Source organism: Anthonomus grandis, chromosome 6, assembly GCF_022605725.1.
Source record: "Anthonomus grandis grandis chromosome 6, icAntGran1.3, whole genome shotgun sequence".
In the NCBI taxonomy this organism is placed as follows: Eukaryota; Metazoa; Arthropoda; class Insecta; order Coleoptera; family Curculionidae; genus Anthonomus; species Anthonomus grandis.
The window spans coordinates 20,679,828-20,704,622 of record NC_065551.1 but is presented as its reverse complement, the minus strand read 5'-3'; the positions used below and the strand labels follow the sequence as shown (position 1 = coordinate 20,704,622).

Sequence of the window (24,795 nt, the reverse complement as noted above, 5' to 3'; positions counted from 1 at the left end):
ACGCTTCACCCAAACAATGGCGCCCACCACCCAACCAATGGAAATTACGGATTTAGTTGACCATTCAGGCGAACGTAACATCCGAATCCCCCCCGGTACGCCTCTCGATTATGTTTTACCAATTTTTAACACCTTTTAGGTTAAAAATAACATTTAAAAAAAAAAAAATTTACCTCTGTGTGAAATTATTATTCATAAATAATTCCTTATATAAGCCTTAAAAAAGGGTTATTTTTATAAATTTTGCTATAGTGACTAACTAAAATATTTCAAGGGTTTGAGTACAACAAGGGAAAATTTAGAAAAGATTATCGACAATAGTATCAGATCTGGTTAAAGCATCTTTTAGGCCTGGCGAGGATCAGCTAGCAGGAATGCTCCGGCGGTGTAGGGCGGATCCATTTTTTAACCACGCCCTTGTGTACCTAGGATCAAGTCACCCTTGAACAACAGAGTGACATGATGCTAAAGCCAGTCTCCTGTACACTTCGTGTGGTATAGCACCCATTGGTTTTATACCGAGAAATCTCAAAACACGTGCTTGGTTGAGCCGAAAGATCAACTGAGCAAGAAGTATCGTGTAATTATTGTCTAATCAGGCGAAATAGGTGTACGCCCGCGGTTTACTCGAGTATAATTTTAGGGTTTTTGGACGGCCCCGTGATTTTTTTCTATTGTTTTTAATTGTCCTATTTAGTTTTCGGGTAATTTGATCTCAACCGGTCCGTCTGACTTATTGGACTTTGCGACGGTGTTCGGTGATTTTTTTTGTTACGGGCTTATCATATCATCGACGAGACTTTTGTTTATGTGTATAACTCTTGGAGAACATTTATTGACTCGAATTGACCTTTAAGGTAGGTCGAGTTTTTGTTTGGCATAATTTTATTTGATATGAAGCGCATTTTGTTATATAACGTCAATTAAGTAAAAATATTTTAAAATATAAAAATGGTTAAAAGTTACAAAATTATGGTAAAAATATTCAGTTTCTTCTTATGTTTTATCAAATTTTCAGACTTGTCCATTTAAAAAACATCATCGACAATTTTATTGATTTTATTTGTTTGTACTTGTAATTTTTGTTTGGAAAAGTTCCTAAAAAAAAATACGAAAATTGAAGAAAAAATATTTTTTTATGATTTTGCATAATTTTATTGGAGATGAGGCACTTTTTATTATATTTCTTTTGTAGAACTTTACCCAGTACAACATCGCTGCCGGTTTAACTAAACTTACCTCAGTGCAATAGTTTATAATAACAAGGTTTAAATTAAACCTTAGTTTCTTACGGATTTTTGGATTTCGAGCTTTTTGGAAATGAGAATTTCATGTACTAGACTACTTTTACTTGACATGCCATTTCACTGTATATATTCATATAATAATATTAGTTTATAATTTTTTTAAATACTTAGGTTGGATTCAAAATCAAATAAAACTTCCTGTACTTTCATGTTGCAACGTTTCAAAATTAAACCATTCTCAGGATGCTAAAATAATCAATTTTAGATTTAGAGTTTGAGATTCTTTCAATTTTTTGATTGCCTCAATGGCATCGTAGCAAATGAAAATTTATTAAAGTCCATAGTCCAGGAAATTATTTTAATACTGATTTAATATGGAATTTATAATAAAATTTTATTTTAATTAATAATTAAGGTTTATTAACTTTAAAGTATAGTGTTTAACATTTGTCTTAAATTAATATGGTAATTTATGTATATGAATTCATTAATAGTTTATTTGAATTTATTCTAGGATACTTTATTAATATAAAATTTAAATTATTGTATTTTTTTATAAGAAGGCTAAGAAATTATAACTTTATTTTATAGAAATTAAAAAAAAAAAATTCAAGATCTTGAATAAAATTACCTATTTTTTTATATTTTAGATTTTGTTTATATAATAAAAATTAGTTGAAAGACGATATTTTCATTACTATATATTAAGAAAAAGTATCTTACTATATGAAGAAAAATTTTTCCCTATGTATACTGTTAATTACTATAAGCTTTTAAATATTTTTTAGAAATTGGAGAATTTAAAAATTACAAAAAAAAAATTAATATTAATCTAATATAAAATTTCCATAAATACTGTATCTAAGCAGTGTAAAAGTTATACATAAAAATTTTTTTATTCTTAGAATTTTTATTTTTTTAAATTTTTTCCAGACTTTCTTAACTGAATAAAAATTAACAAATTGATTAATTTTGTTTGCTTGTATTAGTAATTTTTATTTATTTTACATAATTTTATCGTAGATATGTGACGTTTTCTATTTTTTTTTGCTGAAAATATGCCGGCTTAACTAAATCTACTTTAGTACAATAGTTCCTAATAACAAAGTTTAAATAAAACATAAATTTTTTCCAGAGTAGATATAAGACTAGTTTTACTTAGAATTTTATAATTTTTTTATTCAGTTTATAATTTTTTTTATTTCCTAGGTTAGATTTAAGATTAAATAAAATACTTTTGTTCTCCATGTTTATATTGCCGACGTTTCACTTTATATTAGGCTATCCTTAGGAGGCTCTAATTAATTCAAAATTAAGAGTTTAATTAACTTCAGAGGCTCCCTTTGTTAAAACTTATTTTTATATTTTAACTTTTTTTCCATAATGTTTGATTGCCTTATCGCCATTACAGCTTTTGTAGATTTATTCATATTTTCTACCAAGATTAAAAAAAATGCTTTTTATTATTAACATTGTATTACCTGTCATCGATTTCAACAGACCCAGAAAATATTTTAATACTCATCTAACGTTTATGAAATGAAATATTGCGAAAATCACGTATTTTTTTTATTAATATTTTTTTTGTTTTTATTTAGATTTTATTCTAGGATACTCTGTTTAGGGGAATTTTAAATTGTCGCATATTTTTTTATTAAAAGGCTAGTAAACGTTTACTTTATTCTGTAGATGTTTTTTTTTTTTAAAAATTTGTAAAAAATTGACAACATTTCCAAGTTTAAAAGCAATGTTAAAAATTTTATCAAAATATTTTAAAAGTTATATTTTTTTTATACATGTATAATTTTGAGATCCTGCTTCTTGGAGACAAAGCATTTCTCAACATATTGTTAAAACTATTGTACACCACGTAGTATATGAGATTTATTTACATTTCTTATAAGGTTTAAAAAAATGGTTTTATTTATATAATAACTTCTAAGGACTATTAAAAGACATCTACTATAAAATTGTTTACATATTTTTAATTTAATTATTAATGGTTTAAATTTATATTATATTGGTAAAATTGTTTTATATTTGTTCTAAAATTATATGGTAATTTATGTATACAAATTTATTAATAATTTATTTTTACCTATTTAAAAATATTCGAGGATACTTTACTATTTATATAAATTTTAAATATTCGCAATTTTTTTGTTGAATTTTCTTTTTAATATTTTTTTTGTTAAAATCTTATATAACAATACTTGATTTTTTTATTTTTTTAGGAGTCCTTCTTTAATTAATGTTAGTTAAAAGATGATATTGCCATTGCTATGTAATATTAAAAGATACATAACCATATCCAGAAAAAAAAACAAATTTACTATATATATACTGTTGATTACTTTGTACTCCTAATTTTTAAGATATTTTAAAAGTTCTGAGAAAATACTCTAAAAACAATGAAATCTTTTAATATTATTATTTTACTACAAATTAATACATTATTATATGTACATTATTTTTATTTCTTTTTGTAAAAAATCGACAATAATCTTAATGTCGCAAATTTCATAGAAGAATTTTGAAACAGAGTTATAGTTATAAATAAAAAATTTTCTTTTTTTATAATTCTAATGTCATGTATCTCAAAGAGAAAGCATTCCTCGAGATACATTTTATATGTCAAACTAGCTTATGTTTAATGTGAAATACGTGGTGGTTTGGTTAGGATCCAAATTCATCTTATATGAGATCACTTATATAAAAATTTTTTACATAAAAAAAAAGTTTGAAAATTACAAAAATATGATAAAAGTATTTAGGTTCTCACATTTTTTATAAATTTTTTTAGGAATTTTTATTTAAAAACATCAATAACAAGTTCATTAATTTTGTTTGTTTGTACTAGTAATATTTGTTTGTATGAAAAAAATAATTTTTTAATTATTTTGCATAATTTTATTGGTAAAATTTTTCTTCTGCCGAACTATAACCAATACGACACTGCTCAAAATGTGTCAGTTTAACTAAACTTATCCCAGTACAATAGTTCATAATAATAAAGTTCAATAAAAAAAAATGTTTTTTATGGATTTTTGAATTTTGAGCATTTCTGAAACAAGGATTTCTAGAATAAGACTAATTTTACTTCGAATTACTAGTGAAAAATTGTTTCACTATAGACCTCGTTATAAAACTAAAAATAAATATTTAAGACGCCCTAACCTATATCTCTTAACCATGTCAGTAATATTTCTAGACCTAAATAAAGCCTTTGACTTAATTAACAGGCAGAGTATAATAAACACTTTGAAGAATATAAAATAAGTGAGATATATGTCATTATAAGCAATTTCCTGACTAATACAACAGTCCAAATAAGACTGGGTAACGAATATTTACAAAACACACAAGTCCCTCAAAGTGCAATCATAAGTCCCACTTTGTTTGACATAGGCATAAATAGTTAAATCACTTTAGATCTGTTAAAATAGAATTTATGTGGAGGACCAAGTGATGTCTTACTTATCAAACTGTACTATCTCACAAGATACCCAAAATACACCGTATAATCAGGCTCAAATAATAACCTGTATTTCTTAACAAACAAAAATCATTAAAACTTAATTTCTGAAAGAAAAAAATCCGCAGTAAACTGATCGATCTATATGTTAAAAACCAACCAATTACTACAAAGCCGCACCATGAATTTCAGGGCATCTACTTTAATTCACTACTTAGTTTTAAACATTATATCACGTATACAAAAGGACTTAACATGCATGCACATAACATAGACTTAACTTAGCATGTGCTTAAAACGATTTAAGCACATGGGGAGCTGAACCATATCACTACTTATTATCTACAAAGCTCTAATAAAATGAAAAGGAGTTTATGGATCTTTTGCTTATTTAAAGTTCATCGCTATAACATATGCAAACAATTTAAATATTGGCTTTCGGATATCTGTTTTTTGTATTTTTTTTTAAACAGTTTTAGCATATGACTCATCAGACTCATGGTCCAATATTACTCGCACTTCTTAGCTCCAGGTGTTTTGGGCAACGCTATAAATTCTAATTGCATCCATCTTTCAAGGATTTTCCAGATTATGTTAAGTATGACGTCTACCTGTCTTTCGGATCATATTTGTCAATGATAATTTTTTCATTAGTAACCTTTGTAACCTTTATATCTTGTCGCTTTTTAAAGATTCCAGTTAAATGTTATTTTTCTTTGTGTAGGATAAATATATCTATCTGGCTTATAATATTTCAATTTCTGCACATCTCTCTGCTGGCTTCTGGCTTTTACATGGCTTCTATAATATTTTTCTAAATCTGTGTCTGGATCTTTCTATAATGTTTTTTATTACTATTAGGTGTTCTTCTCTGTTAGATTAGTTTTAAAATTTAAACCTTACCAAATAGTATTCAGTCATGGGGCTAAAATGGAAAACAGAGTGGAGTTAACTTATTATAGCACTTATTACAGGAAAACCTTTTCTTTTACATTATCGACAACGGAACAACTAGCAATAAATACATGAAGCAATTGTACACTTATGTTCTTTAAAATATATTGAATCGTATTATCTAAAACACCCGCTTGCCCTAGCAATTAAACATTAGTTATAAGACGCATATTTGCCTAAAATATAATATTTCTTTTATCTGAATTCCTAGCCACATTGTAATAAGCGAAACAATCTGATCTATTATATAAAGAATAAATTACGCAATTCTTATACATACAAATTTTTATGTAAGGGATATAAATATTTTCTTCATTAATATTATTAATTTTCCAATTCATCTTAACGCGGTTCTCCAGTACAAGAATAATAAATTATAGATTCATTAAAGTGAATAAAATGTTTAATTTCATAAAAAAAGACAAAATGCCCATACACAAAAATTACTCACGAATATTTAGTACAAAAGGGAAACCATTTAATATATAAAGCATGCAATTTACCTCTCACTGTTCAACATAAATTAATTGAGTATGAAAAATATAAAAATGTAAATTTTATGTTTTCATAATATATTTTGCCATTATAACAACAACAACATTATAAATTTACTTGGCCATGACTACAACAAATCAGCAATCTCTTTTCTACAAGAAGTATAAATAAAGGCAATAAAATACTTTTATGTTCATCTGTGATAATTCACGTCTGTCTCATTGGTGTTTGGATTACAGTTTATTTATTGTACGTAGCTATTTAATATAGATATTTTATTTGATATATTTATATGTGTATTTATTTTATTTATTTCCATAATTTATATTAATTTACTCACTTAAAAAGAAAAATGCTGATAGACGTCAAAAGTTACTGGTGCTCTCTCTCTCATTGGTGATAGATCATTTGATCTAGATTAGAAGTAAAGATAAACTTATAGCAAAAATGAACTGCGAACAAATTATGTAGCGATACTTTTATTTTAAATTGATTTTATGGCTCAAAATATCCGCAAGTATTTTTCGAATTATTTTTTTTTTAAATCAATACAGTAAGTATCAGCCAAATGAAATAAATTCCACAATAAATAGGAATGTTTTGGAAAAAACGCTGAGATACGTCGATTGGAATTTTTACTTCTTATTTCATCAATGTAAAAAAAATTCAATATGCTGACCACGAATGTTCTGGTAACATCCTAATCTTAACCAGAAATTTCTTACAACGTTACTCAACATCTTAGGCGTGACTGAAGCAACCTTTACTAGTATTTTTAAGTCAGCTAAGTTGGAAATTTTAATTTTATAGATAATATTTTTGACATATCCCTATAAAAAGAAGTCTAATTATGTCAAATCAGGAGATCGTGCAGGCCATTTAATAGATCCTATTCGTTTATCCACCGATTTGGAAATAGTTAGTTACGATAGTGCCGGACATTGTATTGGTAATGGGATGGTACTCTAACTTTCTGAAACCATATGATAATAGCTGGAACTTGTTGGTGCTGGATCAGGATATAAGGTTGTCAAAGCTGGCACGACATTATTTTGGAGCAATATTAAATAATTATCACTATTCAAATTGCCATTGATGAACAAGTAATCTATGATATAATCTCCAAAAATTTCTGCCTAAATATTGACCTATTTAGAGTGTTGGATATGTTGTTCATAATTTTTTTTAGACCAATAGCTGCAATTTTGATAATTAGCATAACCATGAAGCATAAAGATGCACTTATCAGAGAAAATACATGCTCTGATTGCATTTCATTATTATTTAACTTTGCCATGATTTGTTCATAAAAATCCGTTATCAAAATCATCTTCCATTAGTTTCTGAGTTCGTATAAATATATAGGTATACATTTTATTTTTCAATGTTCGAATAATCCATGAATGGCCAACATCAGACATTGGTGTTGTTTTTCGATCAAAAGTATGTGGATTTTCCTCAAATTCAAACATAATATCCAATTTGGTATTTTCACTTATTGCATTTGCAGCTGCTTTTTTAAAATGCCTTACATGTCCAAGCTCGCGAAACTGCTTTTCTATTTTATTAATCATCCCTTGGGATATAGGAGAAAAATTGACAAAAACCATCTGCAGAATTATTATATTATGCTTTTTTGGTAAATGAACCATTCTTCTGATAAGCAGTTGACGAAATTCAAACGACTATAACACTAATAACTATTGCTGACAAGTAATAATTTCCAAGGCCTTTGGCATCTTAAACCAAAGTGAAGAACACAATTTTAATTTTTTAATCTCATATCAGTAAAAAGGTATGTTAAAATGGTTTATGTTTACTTTACCATTGCCAAAACTGAAATCCAAAATGGGTATTAAGTGTATTGTAATGAATTTTTGAAATAAATTGGAAAACACTTAATATCTTCGGAACCTCTCAAAATATAAGAAATAGTCGAAAATATTCTGAATAACTAATTGAGTAATATATAGGTTATTGCATTTGAAATAACAACGGGTATATTAACCGCTGCTATAAGATACGCCCTGTATTTTTTTTTTGAAAAAAATAGGCAAATAAAAATACATGTCGACATGTCCAATCCTGTTTATTTATAATTACGGACTTTATTCCATTTGTCTGATACACACACACAATCCAATAACAATTTTATTTTACTGAGAATGACAAAAACCCTGAGATTAAGGAAAACATTATTTACAATTAAAAACATTAAATTTAGCTTTAATTTTGTTTTTCATTTTTTTAGTAAAATAGTGTTTTTTTAGTAAAATCTTTATCTAACGTTAAGTTTTTGCCATAAATTAGCCTCTGCCGTATTCATTAAGCATAGCAAAAAAAACACAACTAATCTTCATTTTTAGATTAAGGAAGTAACAGCACAGATTAAGGAAAAAATTATATCATTTCATTAAAAAAAATGAAAGGTTATAGCAAAAAGTATGTTTTATTTTAACAATTTGTTATATAGAAAATAATGATCTATTCATCTCTATCTATAACACACGTGTCTAATGTAAGTGGCACTTAATTTTTTTAAATTATTTATATTTATCAACAGAATATGCTGTATTTTTTATTATAGCAATTGAACTTAATCAATCATTCTCTCTTTTATTCTTATAATAATGAGGAAAATAAAGATACAGAAATGATATAAGAGATATAATAAATGCGCATATCATACTTTAAATTTGTCAAAGAAAAATACTTATTACGAAATGCTTTTCATGAAAGTCCATGTTTAGGAAAAGTTAAAGAAACGCCAGATATCGCCCTAAATTGAAAAAAAATCAATTCAATTTTACTCATAAAATGTATATGATTTTTAAGTTTTATAATTGAATTATAAATGAAAATTCCCTATACATATATTAAACTAACATCCTGTACATTTTAATTAAATTGCACCAAAATGAACTGTGTTGATGACTAAAGAAATCGCCTGTTTAATGGCAAACCAGCAAACCATGCACGTTTCACCCTTATCCCCATCGTCATTGATTTAACCACCGAATATAAAAATCAAAAGTCGCATAGAAATCGGCTGAGATCACTCACACACTCGACATAACTATAATTAAGAGTCAAGTTTTTTTTTTCTTTAAATTACTTAGTCTTAATGACGTACGTTTATATAATTGTAAGAGGCAAAGGAAGATCAAAGGGCACGGGGTTTTTACTAAGTAAAAGAGTAAAGTACCCGCACAGGCATACAACAAATAAAGATGAAAAGAGTCTGTATACATCTATATATGTAAGAAAATGTACGTGCGCGGGCCTTCCGACTATATATAGCGAGTTTGAAAACTCGAGGATTTAAAAAGGATTTCTTTTATGGGAAACTTTTAAAGGCTTCCCGAACCGTTATAAAATTGTAACGTTATAACTTTTAAGGAAGAGAGGGAAAAAGACCGAATGGAAGTCACTGCTCACTGCGGCAACCGGCTTTGACCGCGGCAACATGAAAGGAACTAGACGTTTTCAGCGGTGGATTATCGGATAAGGAGTTTTTTAGGGTCTGTCTAATTATTATTCGATGTGAATTTTATTGCATAAGAGCCGGTAAGTGCGCGTCAACTTTAAGATTTTTTCCTTTGCAGGAAAATTAATTTATTTCGTTTAAATGCTGAAGGCGAGTTTATAAAGTCAGTTATTCTATTTGCAAAACTCATATTTAACCGAAAACAGGAGTGAATAATCACTATGAATGTTACAGTTACTTTTTATCGATCAAACACTTGGAGCTGAATGTAAGCGTGCAGCGAAAACTTCAAAATATTTACGAATTACAGAACATAGTCATTCAGAAAAGGTTAGATGACTTGCAATGAAGTTCTGTAAAAAAAAATATTTGCCATCTACCAGACCCAAAAAATATGTAATCATATTAATACCCCTTTCAATTACCTTTTAATTACCTCACTTCAACTGCTAGAAGACCTCGAAGTCTTCCTAGAGACTTTGTGCATAATTAGGAAAAGTAAAGGATCTAAAAAATCTGATATCATCTGCAGACATCAGGTTTTTATAAAGTATTATACAGGGTGTAAATAAATAGATGCGAAAAAATTCAGGGGCTGATTCTTGGGTAAATTTTATGAAAAAAACTTTATATGAACGTATGTCCTAAAAGCACTAACTTTTGAGATACCAGGTGGTAAAGATTGAAGAAAAATATATGTTTTTTTACAATACCTGTGAAACGCCTGTAGATATTTGTAATTTTTGGTATGTATTTTCTATGTATGAAAAGGCATTTTCTGAAGCTAACAAATTTTTTTTTATCTGTATCAGCGTGTCCGGTGGTTATAAATATTTAATTTATTTTTCTTTTATTTGGTTTAATGTAAACATTAACAATAAACACGTAATACATTTAGATAGATGGATTAATTTTTTTTAATCGAATACGCAACGTTGGATAAAGCAAGTCAAGAGATCAAATTTGCTCAAAAATAAATGAGAATGAAAAAAATTAAAAAAAAAACAAGAAAAATTTGTCGTACCATATTTTTCATCAAAAATATTTAGTTAAAACCTTACAGGAACGTCACTGGTACAAATAAAAAAAATTAGTGAGCCTCAGAAAATGCCTTTTGATGCATAGAAAATGCATACCAAATTTTATTAAAATATCTAAAGGTCTTTACAGGTAATATAAAAAAAAACATATATTTTTCTTCAATCTTTACCACCCGGTATCTCAAAAGTTACACCTTTTAGGACATATCTTCATATACAGTTTTTTTCATAAAATTTACCCAAGAATCAACCCTTGAATTTTTTACACTGATTTATTTACACCCTGTATAGTTAGCTAGTAAAATGCGCTATAATATGAGTTTTGGAGTTCTACCTCAATTATACTTTGGCCTGAAGTAAAAAAAAAAATTTAATGGAAAACTGGACCTCTAATACCTAGCTTCTTTAATTTATTACTTAGTAAAGCATGTCGAGCCCTATCAAAGGCCTTTAAAAAGTCAAATTATAGATTGAACTTGTTTACCACTCTCAGACTCTTTAAAGTGGATGTGCCTCAAGAAGCGACAATTTTAAGCAGGTTTTGAAATATTAATCTATCACAGACCCAAGTACTCGTATATAGTAAGCATTATTAGGAAATTATACTTTAACAGCATAATTATATAAATAAATAGAAGATACCGAAATGCGGTGAAAATCCATAAAAAATTTAACATGAATATTCATTTTAGATTATCATCAAAATGAGCATAAAATGATGTCTCATTGTCTGCAGTGACCTTAAATTTGGTTTGATACTCTGCATATTTAGGCGTGGTTGAAAAAACCATACAAAAACTTGCAAAAAGTCGTCAATTTTATCAATTTTTTAATCAAGGTTCATAACGAGTATAACAAGAATGGTGAACAACGATAAACGTTTTTTACTAAATGGAGTAATGACTTTAACTTACAATTGTAAATTAAAAGAAACCGAGTGGTTTCTTGCCGACGTTTCTAATTGTATTAATTTCATTGCAGCGCTTATACCCCAAAAATATACAGTGCTCGTTTCAAAACGAACAACTCTTAAAGACTTCTTAAAAAAAACACAGAAAATTAGATAATAAATTAGATTTAATATATATGATAGGAGTTTAATTTGATATTTGACAAGGTCGACCTGTCAATCACCTCCTCAGCTCGTATCGAATTTTTTTACGGAAAATTAATTTTTTTTCAAATTTGAACCAACTATGCGAGCGGCTTATTCCTATTGCCACAGCACGAAAACAAAAGCTTGTCATCATATTTATACTCTTCTCTTAGAGAAATTTTCTCTAAGTCTTAAATCTCTTTTCCTCACTCGAAGTGCGAGAAGACCTCCAAGTCTTCCTAGAGATCTTGTGCTTTAAAGTAAAAGATCAAAAAACTTATGTCATCTGCAGACATCAGATATTTACAAAACCTTATAGAGTGGAGTTCGACCTTGCGGATAGTCTCGTTGCATTCAGAACGACAAAACTAAGTTAAAACCATTAGAAATCTCTCGATAGTGCTCATAGAGGCTAATATATCGACCTTTAAAATTTAGGATTTTTCATTCAACGGGTATAGCCCTGTATCGAATTTTTTCCATCGAAAGTTGTTTTTCTGGTTAATTTTAACTAACTATCCCATCTCCTACATCGCAATAATATCAGGTTGTAACGGAAAATTTTTTAAGGAAGGTTGCTCTTGATTATTCTATTCTACATCTCATCTCTTATTTTGGGTCCCAATTTTGGTTCAACATATATCCGAGATACTTACATTTAGTCATTTGCTCAGTATTTTTCTCATTTACCTAAATTCTGATTTGTGGAATATCGGTCTTACTCACGACCATAAACTATATTAATTTTTTAGGCCTAATCATGTGCTTGTATCATTTACGTAATTTAATAATTCCTGAAGATAGTTTGCATTACCCGCGAATATTCTAGTATCATCTGCATATCTAATATTGTCGATATGTATCCCGTTCACTTTAATACCTATAGGGTTATCCAAAACCGATTCAAAAAAACACTTTTTCTGGATAGAGATTGAACAACATTGGTGATAAAAAGCCGCTTTGTTTTACATCCTTTATTATATTTACCTGCTCGGTTGTCGACAATCAATCGAATATCAGCTTTTTGATTTCAGTACAGATCCCTAATTAGTCGAATGTTGTTACCATGTAAACTCCAGTCCTTAAGGTACTATATTAGAAAATCATGTTTTACATTGTGGAATGCACTCTTATAACCAAAATTCGCAAAAAGAGCTTCACGAAATGGCCCATCAGACTTATAAAACGGTAATCTTGCTTTTCCATTACTTGATTTTGATAAGTTATAAAAGTACGTCAAAGTTCTTTCTAACATATGCGTGTCATATATGTTGTAAAAGAGTTTGAAAATTATCTTTATGTTCTGTTCATTAATAAATTGGAACGTGTTACAAAATATTATCAGGACCTAGGGTTTCGATATTCTTCATAAGCTTTACCACATGTTTGATTTTTATTATTAATATACTTGGTCTTGTTTGCTCTTCTAATTGAGTCGTTGGGTTGCTTTAGCTATTCTGCCTGTATCTAGTATTATTTAAGTTGTGCCGTAACTAAGTTGTTAACTCATTTCATATCAGCACTCTGTAATTGTAACTGCTTATCAGGTTCTTGAACCTATAATTAATCAAGATATATTTTATTTAGTTGCGTACAATGCATTGGCCTTTATCTTGAGGTGACTTTCAAGTACATATACCATATTCCATAATCTTTACTATGTATTTTAATGACCAAATTGTTTTTTTTTACAATACTGGATCATTTCTTTCTCCTCTTTCATTTCTGTCATCTGGGTCATAGTTTTCAATTACAGTTTCTACGTTACCTTTAACCACTTTGGCATTAAAATCTTCCATTACTTTGTTGATTTTATTTGGTTTGGTTAGGTTTTGTCTAATTTTTTGTAAAAAAAAACTTCTAGTTCGCTATGTGATTTATCGGCTGTTGGGGCTTATGCCCCTAATTTATATTAATATTAAAAGGTTTGCCTCACAGCTGTAGTGTAAATACTAGAAGTGTTTGAGAAATAGAAAAAAAGTTTCTTACTGTTCTAAAGAAAATGTTTATCTAGGAGTAATCGACTTCATGTCGGTGACTTCGGTCGTTATTATCGTTTCCTGAGAAGCAAACTACCTTCTCTTCTGCTTGCATCACTCGTTAACTGGCCTGGAAACGGAGTGATTCTTTGCACCTCTTGATTAGTTAAGAACTGCACGGGACTAGAGGTTATTTGTTTAAATTCTTGTAGCGTAATAAAATTTTTAGACTGATGTATCATCTGCCTTTTAGACGGATTTCTCAATCCAAGTACAAGAAATTGCCTTATATACTTAGATCATCCACCCGAAGCTGTTGGCTGTTCGAGAGAGGGCCAATATTTCCCACGGACATTCAACAGAATTCCGACGGAGCCTTATTGATTATTTGGCATCGTGCACCACTATAATGATCTATTTAAAAAAATTAGAGAAGAATACATCAATATGCAATAAAAAAACTTAAGCCAAAAAAGAGTGATTGTACCTAGAACCTATCCCCAAATTTGGCGAAATGCAAAAGTCTGCCTAATCAATAAAAAAGACAAGTCTGCAGTAGAAAATTAACTCCCTTTTTTCTATGATTTGTAATTTTGCCAAAGTTTTTGACACGAGCAGTTTGAATCTATTGGTAGATTACTTAGCCTTTGCTGATGACTCTAAAGTCCACTGTGCAATTTAAATGATGCAAGACTGGGAAAACCTTCAGAGGAACCTCGATAGGTTGGCTAATTGGCTGCTATACAAAATTAGCAAAATAGCTTTCCTATTCAATAAATAATAAAATCCCTAATAGAACAGACACAATCCTAGGTCTTGGTTTGACGTTCGATCCCAAGCTTTCTTTTATTTTTATTGTTTTAGTGAAAAAAAATCAATTATTTATTTTATCATTTTATGTATTCTTAATAGTTAAATCGCTATTATCACATCTTAAGGAAATAAGTTAAGCATAACATAATTGGATATGATGACCATTTATTATTTTTTAAAAATGATAGAGTAGATTATTAGACGTTCTTATAGTCTCTTGCTGGAATGTTTTTATTATCAATAATCAATTCATAATATAGTAATAATAGGTGAACAAATAGCAAAAAAAGTAGTAATTAAAGTGTTTTATTTCAAGAAATTAGAAAAAATTGCTGGTAAGAAAAATACATTTTTCATACTCTATTTAAAACAGATTTTGCCTTTTATTTCGTAAATTCTTAAAAATTAAATTAAAATTTTTTTATGTATACTTTAGCTCTATCAAGAATAAGAATAAGTATGTTTAGGTAAATGTTATGAACGGAATAAGTTTGAATAATAACAATGCTAATTTCTTCACATGTAAAGAGGTTGTAAAAAATTCACAAGCAAGTGGAAAGAATCTAATAAAACCTCAATTAATTTTAAAGCTAAAAATCGACTGTAGATGTTTTTAATAAATAAAAATAATTCTGGCAACGTTGGCAGTTTTCAGAGGCCTCTCAGTAGAAAAAACTTTTAAAAAATGATTCATTATATAAATTTCGTTATATAAATCTAGGCATAGATATCCAGCTTCACTAGTAAGGAAAATAGTTAATGATCCTTCAGAAATTGCAGCTAGCTTAAACAACGCATTAGTATCAAATCTTCTCCAATAAAATATACATGTGAAGAGCCCTTATTCATAAATGAATATCTAACTAAGCATATCTTTCAGTTAATAAAAAATGGGGATATTCTTCAAATTAGGTTGAGAGTGTTTCAAAAATGAAGCAAAAGAATGAAATCTTTTATGTACTTGAAAAACTATTTTTTTACTATTTAAAAATTGACATGGTATCGCTTGGCACGAAAAAAAAAACATAAAAATAATTAACGTGTCAATCAAATCAATATGTTCGACAGCTCTATCAGTCCCAAACGCGGTGACGCTGCTGCTACCTTCTACGTAAACGACTGTTCGTACGTTAATATTATTCAATAAAAAAAACTAAAAAATACAAGTTGAGAATGCGGTGATATATGAACATGAGTAGCAGAGAAATATGACAGGCAGCCTCCATTGTTCTCCCCGGGGGGCCGTGAACCACTGTTACCCGGTAATGAAGACAAATTTTCGCTCGGTATTTTCTTCTTTTCTTTTTCTTCTTTTAGCGGACGCCGCCCCGCTGATTATGTTTGATTATGCCCGGACATCTGAATTAGAAACAATTGCTTGACCGTATCCACTTACTATCAAGATATCAAAAAAATGTTCGATTGTATCGCTTGGTAATTGATTGTCCGGTTTATTAGAGATCAACGACGCAGCAGTTTTAGTAACAGTTATTGCTCCTTAAGATATTGTTTTTTCTTGAGGGGCTATGTAGGCAAATATTGAAAAAAATATATCCGATTATAGATCATTTACTGGGATTATTATATGAAAATCTAAAATATCAAACTTGATTTAAAAATTGTATGCATTTTAATTATACAAGCTGTTTTAAAAGATAAAATTGCCTCAATAACGAACTAAAAGTGTAAAAGCTAATTAATTCGCAATATGACACACATGTGCGAATGACGGAATAAACGAGCAGCCATGCATCGAAAGAATGGCTTTTTGCGACTTCATTAAATGTCATGCAATAACTGTACGTGTTTGTGCCAGATTATTTTAATTAGTTGCATTTTCAAAAATCGTAATTAGGATTTCCTATTTTTGAAAATAAAATATTGCGTTTATTTATTGGGGAAAAAGGAATTAACTTAATCCATTTTTTATGTTGTTGATTTTTGTTGTTTGTCCTAATTTCTTGGGCAGTAAAATATTTTGTTGGTAGCCATGTACCTGGCATGCAGAGTACGTCACAAATTGCTTCAAACTATTAGTAAATTTGTTTCTTTCAACAATGTTTGTTGGTCGATCCTGCCAAACAATCCTCATGGTATTCTCATTGTATATGTCTTCTGTACTGTCCAGTTCTCCTTATTTCTGTTGTTACAATAATAACGCTTTACCCATAAAGAGCTTAATTTTAGCACTACCAAGAGTAAACTCCCCTAAATGGTAATTGTTCTTAAGTGAGTTTATTGAAAATATTTTTATTAAGATTTTACACATTCCTCTTTGATATCTCGCCAGGTCTTTTGCCTGCGAGCATTCGTGTTCCCATGTAAAATGCATAACTAGAGGTGTTCCGTTGACTGAATCAAAAGCCTTGACGAGGTCTATGAAGGCCCTATAGCGAAACTGATTTTGCTCTTTGCATTTATCCTTTGGCAGTATCGCTAATTATTTTTTTAAATAATTTACCTCAGAAAGCTCACGTGTGTCCTATGGGCATCTAAAGATTTCTTCTTTTTACAAAATATAAAGGTTTAACGGACGTCCGTTAATTTATTTAGAAAATCCAAGAATATCCGTAGGATGATACAAATATCTCAATTGTAGATCGGCAAAGGACCAGGAAGAATAATTTGTCAATGCACAGGGATGTATAAAATAGATGTATATCCAAAGGCATTCTAGATGATGTCATTCATGGATGAGACAAACTTTATCATATTCGAAAAGAGTATTTTCTATTATTTAGGTTCAAACAAATAAAACAAATCTTAAACAACTAACAAATAAAAATAATATATTATTCTTCTTACTATTCAGTACAGAATACTAGGTTGGAGAGGTGCCTATGATACACATATGAGGAGATTGGAAGTGATGTAAAAGTTGTAAAGTATTGTTTAACAAAAGATACACTTATCCTAGGCATTTATTATATAAAGAAAATAATTTGTTGGATATTTACCAAATATTTTGTTTTAAACTGCTCTCAATGCACCACGAAAGAAGGTATAAATTAAAAAACATCGCATGCTATCATAACACAAAAGACAAATAGGACAAAAACTGCTAAAACAATAAAAAAATTGGACAACGATCAAGTGAATTTTTAGGGCATTTACATTTATTTTTTCGTTCCACTCAAAATTCGAAATACACTCTACATAAAAACTTTTAAAGAAAAAGTAAAAAAATTAATACTTTCATTAAATAACCGGTTGTTTTAATTTTATCAATTTTAAGGTTTAACGATTGTGTGTGTTATAAAGCTCTAAAGAAATATTTAAAAAACTTTTTGTTTTGTTTAATTATAATTTTTTAAATGTTGGATAGGCTAACTTAATTAAGTTCTTGTTTATATTTCGTATTATATTAATTTGGTAAAAATATATTATGTATTAAGCTCGAAATAAATATCTTCCACGAATAAATCCGAAACGATTTCAGTGGTTCTTTCTTATTTATTTCTATGTAGAGTTAAACTGTAGTAATAGAAATCTTAAATGTATATTAGAAATAATTAAATTTTGAATTTGAATCTAAATAATTATGAAACAAAAAATTGCAAAGAAGAGTCTTAAATAAATACTATCAAAAAGGATGGAGGTCCCCCAGATAGCACAGAGATACCTTTGAAATCTGAAAGACATCTTACTTACGACGTAAATATTTTTAAGACTTTTTTTGTGATATAGTGCACTATTGTGGTATAAAAATATAAAAAAAGTATTTATTTAAATAATGCAATCTTTATTCTTTACACAAAAAAAACAAGTGTAGGTTTTATAACTTTAATAAATATCTATAACTAGACGATAACAATGCTAAGATCTATTTATTATATTACCTTTCAATATTTATTTTATATTTACTGGATTGGCCGATCCTCGTCAATTAATACGCTCAATAATGCAATGCACAGAGGGGCATATTATCAATCTACCTAATAAAAATAAGAATGCATTATTTTTTAACATTAAAGTGTTTAACATTAACCTTGGAGTAGGTCTTAAATCTTAAATTATTAATTTTAAGTTAATTTAAAATTGTGTGTTATATTTATTGTCTAAATATTTATTATAACGCTCGTGGGTTGAATTGTTAAAATTTGATTTTGCACACTACTAATTTCTTTTTTCGAAAGTTCACAGTATCAACAAACTGTGAAGAACCAAAGTGAAATTAAGGAATCTTCCTGGAATATACCCCTATGAATAGGAATCATATTAGTTCTAATGCGATTACCGTTAGACACCTGAAGTTTTACTGGTGTTCACCAAGATGCCATAGCCAATTCTCAAAAAGAAATTATGTGGTTATCTATTTTGTACAATTTTAGTACCTTGATAAGCCATTAATACCTAATTGCAAATTTACGGAGTCGATAATTAGCTGTACTTTACACCTTATGGCACCTCTGGTACCTCCTGTCTGTTAAACCGCTATGGTGCTATTCTGGTCATAATGTGATATTATTATTATTATTATTATTATTATTATTATTATTATTATTATTGTAACATTTAAAATAAATGACTAAACAGAAAAAAAAAATTACTGTATGAAATGAGTTTATCGTTATCCGTATATATCGTAAAAACGTTTATCCCTAATTTTACATAGTTCAATTTGATTGTTCTGGACAAATATATTAAAATAGTCTTTGATATCGTCCATAACTAACAATAGACCAAACTTCCCTTGAAAATAGTATGAGTTTTATATTCAATTAAGTGACAAAAATTAATACTTTTAACAGATTTAAACTGGTAAAAAATCAAATAAATTTTAAATTTCTGTATAAGTCAGCCGTTATTATAATTTTTTGTATTTTTTTTTTAGGTTCGTCTATAAAAGTTCAACCTGGGAGCCACATCCGGACCCGTCCCGAGTCCGGGCGGGTTTTCGCCAGTCATTTCCGCCGCAAAAACGCTTTCCCTCAGGGAATCGTCCTGCGCCGAGAGCCTCTGGAAGATGCCTCACAAAGGTAATCACATTCGTTCTTATAATTTAACCCTTCGTCGGCCTCCATGATTATTTTCGGGTTCCCGGAAATTCCCATCCTATATCGGGCAGAATCATTGGGCAGAAAAAAATTAAATCCTACTAAGGCATTACAGGCTTTAAAAAGTCTTTAAGTAAAGAAGCCATGGATCTTAAATTTCTCTTAGTTTGTCTTAGTTATGCATAACTTAAATGGATGTATATATTTTTTTTATATTTTTTTAGGTTTATTAGAGGATCTAGAGGCTATTTTTATTTCTATCATAAATATTGTATTTTCGTTTTTTCACGAGAGTAGCGGTTTTCGTAAGATGGAAAGTAATTTATTTGTGCTTTTAGTTCATTAGGAACACGTTCTACGAGATATTCACCTTAGGAAATAAAATTAAAAGATATATAAATCTTACCATCAGATATTACCATAAATAAACGCTTATTTCTGTGAAAGAAATTGCATATTTAAAGAAAAAATAAATTTAACCATTATTCGAAATATGGCTAAGGGATACTTCAGGAAATGATGTAGAAGTTCAATAGTTCATTTCACAGTTTTCATATATAAATTATCCAAAGTAACAAGAAAGTTAAACTCAACCAAGTTAAGTTTAACTTTCTAGTTACTTTGGTTACGAAAGACACCCAACATAAGACTTCAAGCATATCCAGAGCCGAACCCAAAGCAAAGCCAAGCCAAGAGCTTTAAAGCTTTATGACTTAAATATTATCAAAAGTCTAAGAGATATATAATTTAGAATTTACTTAAAAGAATAATATTTATAGAAGAATTTTAAAAAAAATCTACCTTTTTATACCTAATTATAACATAGGTATAATATAATCAATGCTTTAATTTGTGACAAAAATAAGGCCTTTAAAAAGCTTTATGTAATCCGTTTATATGAAAGGGGTAAAAGATCGTATGTCCATCAAGTTTAAAATTCTTTATCATACTACAACCGAAATATTTTAAATTCTACCTGCCATATAACAGCCTTACAAAGTAATGTGGCTTTATTAAATTAAATATTTATATTCCAAATCAATTAGAAAGATAAACACAACCTTAGTTTTTATTTTTGTAATTATTATTACTTATTCTATTGTCATTACCTCCAATTTTCATCTGCTCCAATATTAAATTCACGCTTTTACCAATAACAGGTTTTAACATATTGCCACTCTTATCACTTTCCACTATTCGCTAGCATTAAAATATTAGTATTTAACTATAAGCACTTGTCGCGGACTTACCATAGATTAATATTTCTTAGATAGGAAACTCTCATAAAAGCCAACAGACCACTGAATCATCGATGAATGTTGCCCTCTCTGAATGTCGAGGATTACTACTAACTGGAAGCAAAATGGATTTATGACGTCATAAATGCGGGAAATTTAAAATTTAATTATGGCGCCAAATTAATTTTAAATGTACTACAATTTTTGAAAGACATAGGGCTGGGTTCCAGAAACTAAGCAAAAAATATTTACAAAATGTATTACTATGTTGTCAAAAAAAGAGATTGTAGCAAAAATCCACAAGTTATAAAATAAAAATTAACATTTTTACAAGTTTGGTAAAACATTAAATAAAATATAAAAATTCTTCGAAATTTCATAGAATTTATAAAGGGTGTTAAAATAATGGTAAATATATAAAGACCATAAAAATGTAATAAAATCATCGAGGAATTACTTTCTTCTCAATTCACCAGTAATGATCGTTAGTTAATTAAATAACTATCAACAAATAAGCAATTAAAAGAGGAAATAAGTAAATATGTAAAAAGTTCAATTTACAAGTATTTCGATTTGTCCATTTGCCTTTGAAAATTTCACAGACTCCAAGATTTCTATAGAATTCAAAATTGCTCATGCAAAACTGGTAAAATTGCTCTTGTCTTAGGTTTAGCGTCGGCTTAAGAGTAAGTTTTAACATTGAGGCTATCAAAAAGTCTCTACAGAAACAAGATTACTTCTGCGGCGTCTTGAGCTGCACTGGGTAATTTATTTTGTTCTCCAATGTCTAAAAATTAATAGCATATTTTGAAGTATTAATTTTTACAATCAAAAAAATAAAAACTAACCTGATTTTGCCATATTGTCCCTCTAGGATCCAATGGTAGTATATCTAAAGACTTCTAGACAGTGTCTAACTTTCAATCCATCAGCATATTCTGTAGACTGCTCTTCCACGTAACCAAAAAGTGGTCAGTTCTTTACAATCATGGTCTGAAATAAGGCATTTTAAAACGAAATATTCTGTACACCATGGACTCAAATAAAAAGCTATTATTTTATTGATTTAAAATATATCAGACAAGTTGTCATTTGGCCACACAACAGTGATGTCAGCCTAAGAGGTACATTACTAAGCTAACTGTAGTATTTTTTTACTATGATGAAAATAAATTAAATAAAATAAAAAAGTAAAGAATTTAGTTTAACTTAAGCAGTTTATCATTAATAATTAAACTTAAGCTTACCACCTCGGCTGAGACCATTTGTCACGAAGACCATTGACTATTAACTTAACTCACCTTGTATAAAGCATGGGAGGTTAACCGAAGGTATGGCATTCGGTTTATGGCCACAACTTACATAAATAGTTATTTAATAAAACATATAAATGTAATGTTGCCAATGTTTATATTTGATTCAAAGGTTCTGCCCCCTTGTTTCTCACTTTTTATGGAATAATTTAAATATAATTCAGTGCTTTTTTTTAAATTTTCCTTTATCCCGCGTTTCAGCATACTTAAATAGAAACAAATCTTAGCACACAACACTGAAATAAACTGGAAAAATGTTGTGCGAAATATGAGAACGATTTAGTGTTGTTAAAATTTTTCGCAATATTTGATTAATAAAAGTTAGTTTTTCAGCAGAAGTAAAAAAAAGGGTCTGCAAATTAAAGAAATATAAAAAATTGCCGCATATATCACATATCAGATGAGCTTGACAGTCCGTATCATCTCGAGATGGTAATTTCGCTTTCTTATCGCCATCTATATGTCGAGGAGTAGAAGTTTTTTCAGTGTTCTCTGAATTGCCCAAGCTTTCAAGACCCTGTGATCTACCGCTGCCACGTTGCACTGTTGTTTGACACTAGACCACAGAACACAAATATATAGAGAAGTGGTGCTTACATATAAACTGATAGAAATTCCTCTGACAAATCAGCTAGCATCCTCTCGCTTGGCAACGGAAACTGTTGTAACTAACTTGACAGATTGACGTGCCTAATTGGACGAATCAAAATGGTGGAAAGGCGTAGCCAAATTAAGGCGGGAAATTAAATTTCATTTAATCTGACAATATTATCATTTAAATGTAATATCTAAAGCACACGCCTAATCAAAAAGGTTACTCATAAAGGAGAGGGCTTTTTTGATTAGGTGTTAGCATCAGATATTAATCTGGACAAAAATGAAACTTTTCAGCTTTATTTTACATATCTGAATGAGTTAATTTACTGCAATAATCTACGACAGTGTACTAACAATAGTGTACGACATATCACCAATTGGACAAATGGAAATAAAATAATGTTTTTCTTTAATAGATTTATTATTTAATTTTCCTGAAAAAAAATTTACTTAAAATAATATACATAATATACATTAATTTAATATAGATTTAACAGAGGATGAATTATCCTTATATTATATGTACAAAACAAAATTAACTCTTTGAAAATGAGTACAACAACTTTAAAAAACATCATTAATTCATTTAGAAAAACATTAATTCTGATCCATTGCGGGTGCTCAGGTCTCTTAGTCTCTATACCTATGTCTCGTCTCAGTGAACACAGGAAGTAGTATAATACGAGCATGAAATAAAATTTTAAAAATAGGCAGTGCAAACCTTATAAATCAATTTACTAAATGATTCATGTGAAAAAAAGCCAAAATAAATGTTTAAATGAATATGTATTGTATATTAAAGCCAGCAGAATCGGCATTATGAAAATTTGTGGAGAAAACTGATCAGAAAAAATTTTATAGCTCATAGTCTTAATAAAGTTTACATTACATAACGCTCTCCATGTTTTTCTGGTAATATGAACTAGAGGAAATAAAAAAAATCTTTTATTGCTATGTTTCTCAGAACAATTTAAAATATACATACTCTTACATCAAAGAAATTGTCAGGAAAATTTTAAATCAATTTTTAAGTATTGACTAGAAAATGAGAGGCCAGACATTTTGCAATATGTATTTATAATAATCAAGTTAAAAATTTAAAAAAAAAGTGAAACTTCTTCAGTGAAATTAACTGAATTTGATTTTACTAAAGACTAGAATAGTAATAAATAAAACAGATTTTCTTACCAGAAACCTGAAATTGCTTGCTGCAAATCAATTAAAACATTACTCCCAATATTGAAAGAGAACTTTTTAAAAACAAACTCAAATGGTATGACAATGTCTGTCTCTCAGCTCCCTGTCAATTTTGCCTAGCAAGATGGCCGACATACGATTCCGATTTTCACCATACAAACTTCATACATGTGCACTAGACTACTAGACGCAGTAAAATATGTGTCAAGAGATACGTTACTCTATCCCACTAATAACTGAAAAGATAGGCAACTCACAACGCGGGAATTACTATCTTTTAGCTTTATAAAAATTCGAAGAAGTTGAGTTCGAAAATGATATCACCGCCATATCAGGAAAAAGTGGAGTTACGACTGTTTACCTCCCTGGTACAAATTGTACCAGGAAGGTAAACAGCATATTGCCTTCTCAGAAACTAGAATAGAAAAAAATAACCCGTCATCAGCTTTTATCTAATACAAACAACATCTTGTATAATATTAGGGTTTTCAAACAAGATTCTTGCGGTTTCACTTACAAAAAGGTTCCAAAAACAAAAATTTACCACATGAAAAGGAAAACCGACTGGATCTGTTTTCTGGATCGCTTTGGCGTCGCCTGTTCCACAGTCGACGCGGCCAAACTTGCGAAAATGGCGTCCCTTTGTTGATTCGGTAACCCGAGGTTGGCGCACACCGCGTCTCAAATTGCATTAACCTTAACATTACATGGAGAATTGAGGACGTAGCCAGACGTGAACGTCTCCAGAAAGACCTTTTTAGCTCGAAGATGGTGACAGCCCGTTCCGAATTAATGGAGGAATTGAAATAATTTACGTAAGCTCGTGCGGTTCACGTCTTGTGGAAACTCTCTTCAGCTCTTTTAACT

General features: G+C 29.2%; 1 protein-coding gene across 2 annotated transcripts in view; it reads left to right on the top strand.

Moving 5' to 3' along the window:
- The first annotated feature begins 497 nt into the window (after positions 1–497).
- The window catches only part of LOC126737234 (paired box protein Pax-6), a 115,193-nt gene continuing 90,895 nt past the window's right edge, over positions 498–24,795 (top strand). The window contains exons 1-2 of one of the 2 annotated variants that reach the window (XM_050442019.1): positions 498–857; positions 19,421–19,565. In XM_050442019.1, coding sequence (XP_050297976.1) covers positions 19,553–19,565 — 13 coding nt within the window. In that variant the 5' untranslated portion in view covers positions 498–857; positions 19,421–19,552. Of the gene's footprint in view, positions 858–19,359; positions 19,566–24,795 lie in introns of those variants that run through there. The other variant, XM_050442020.1, reaches the window with a different exon arrangement.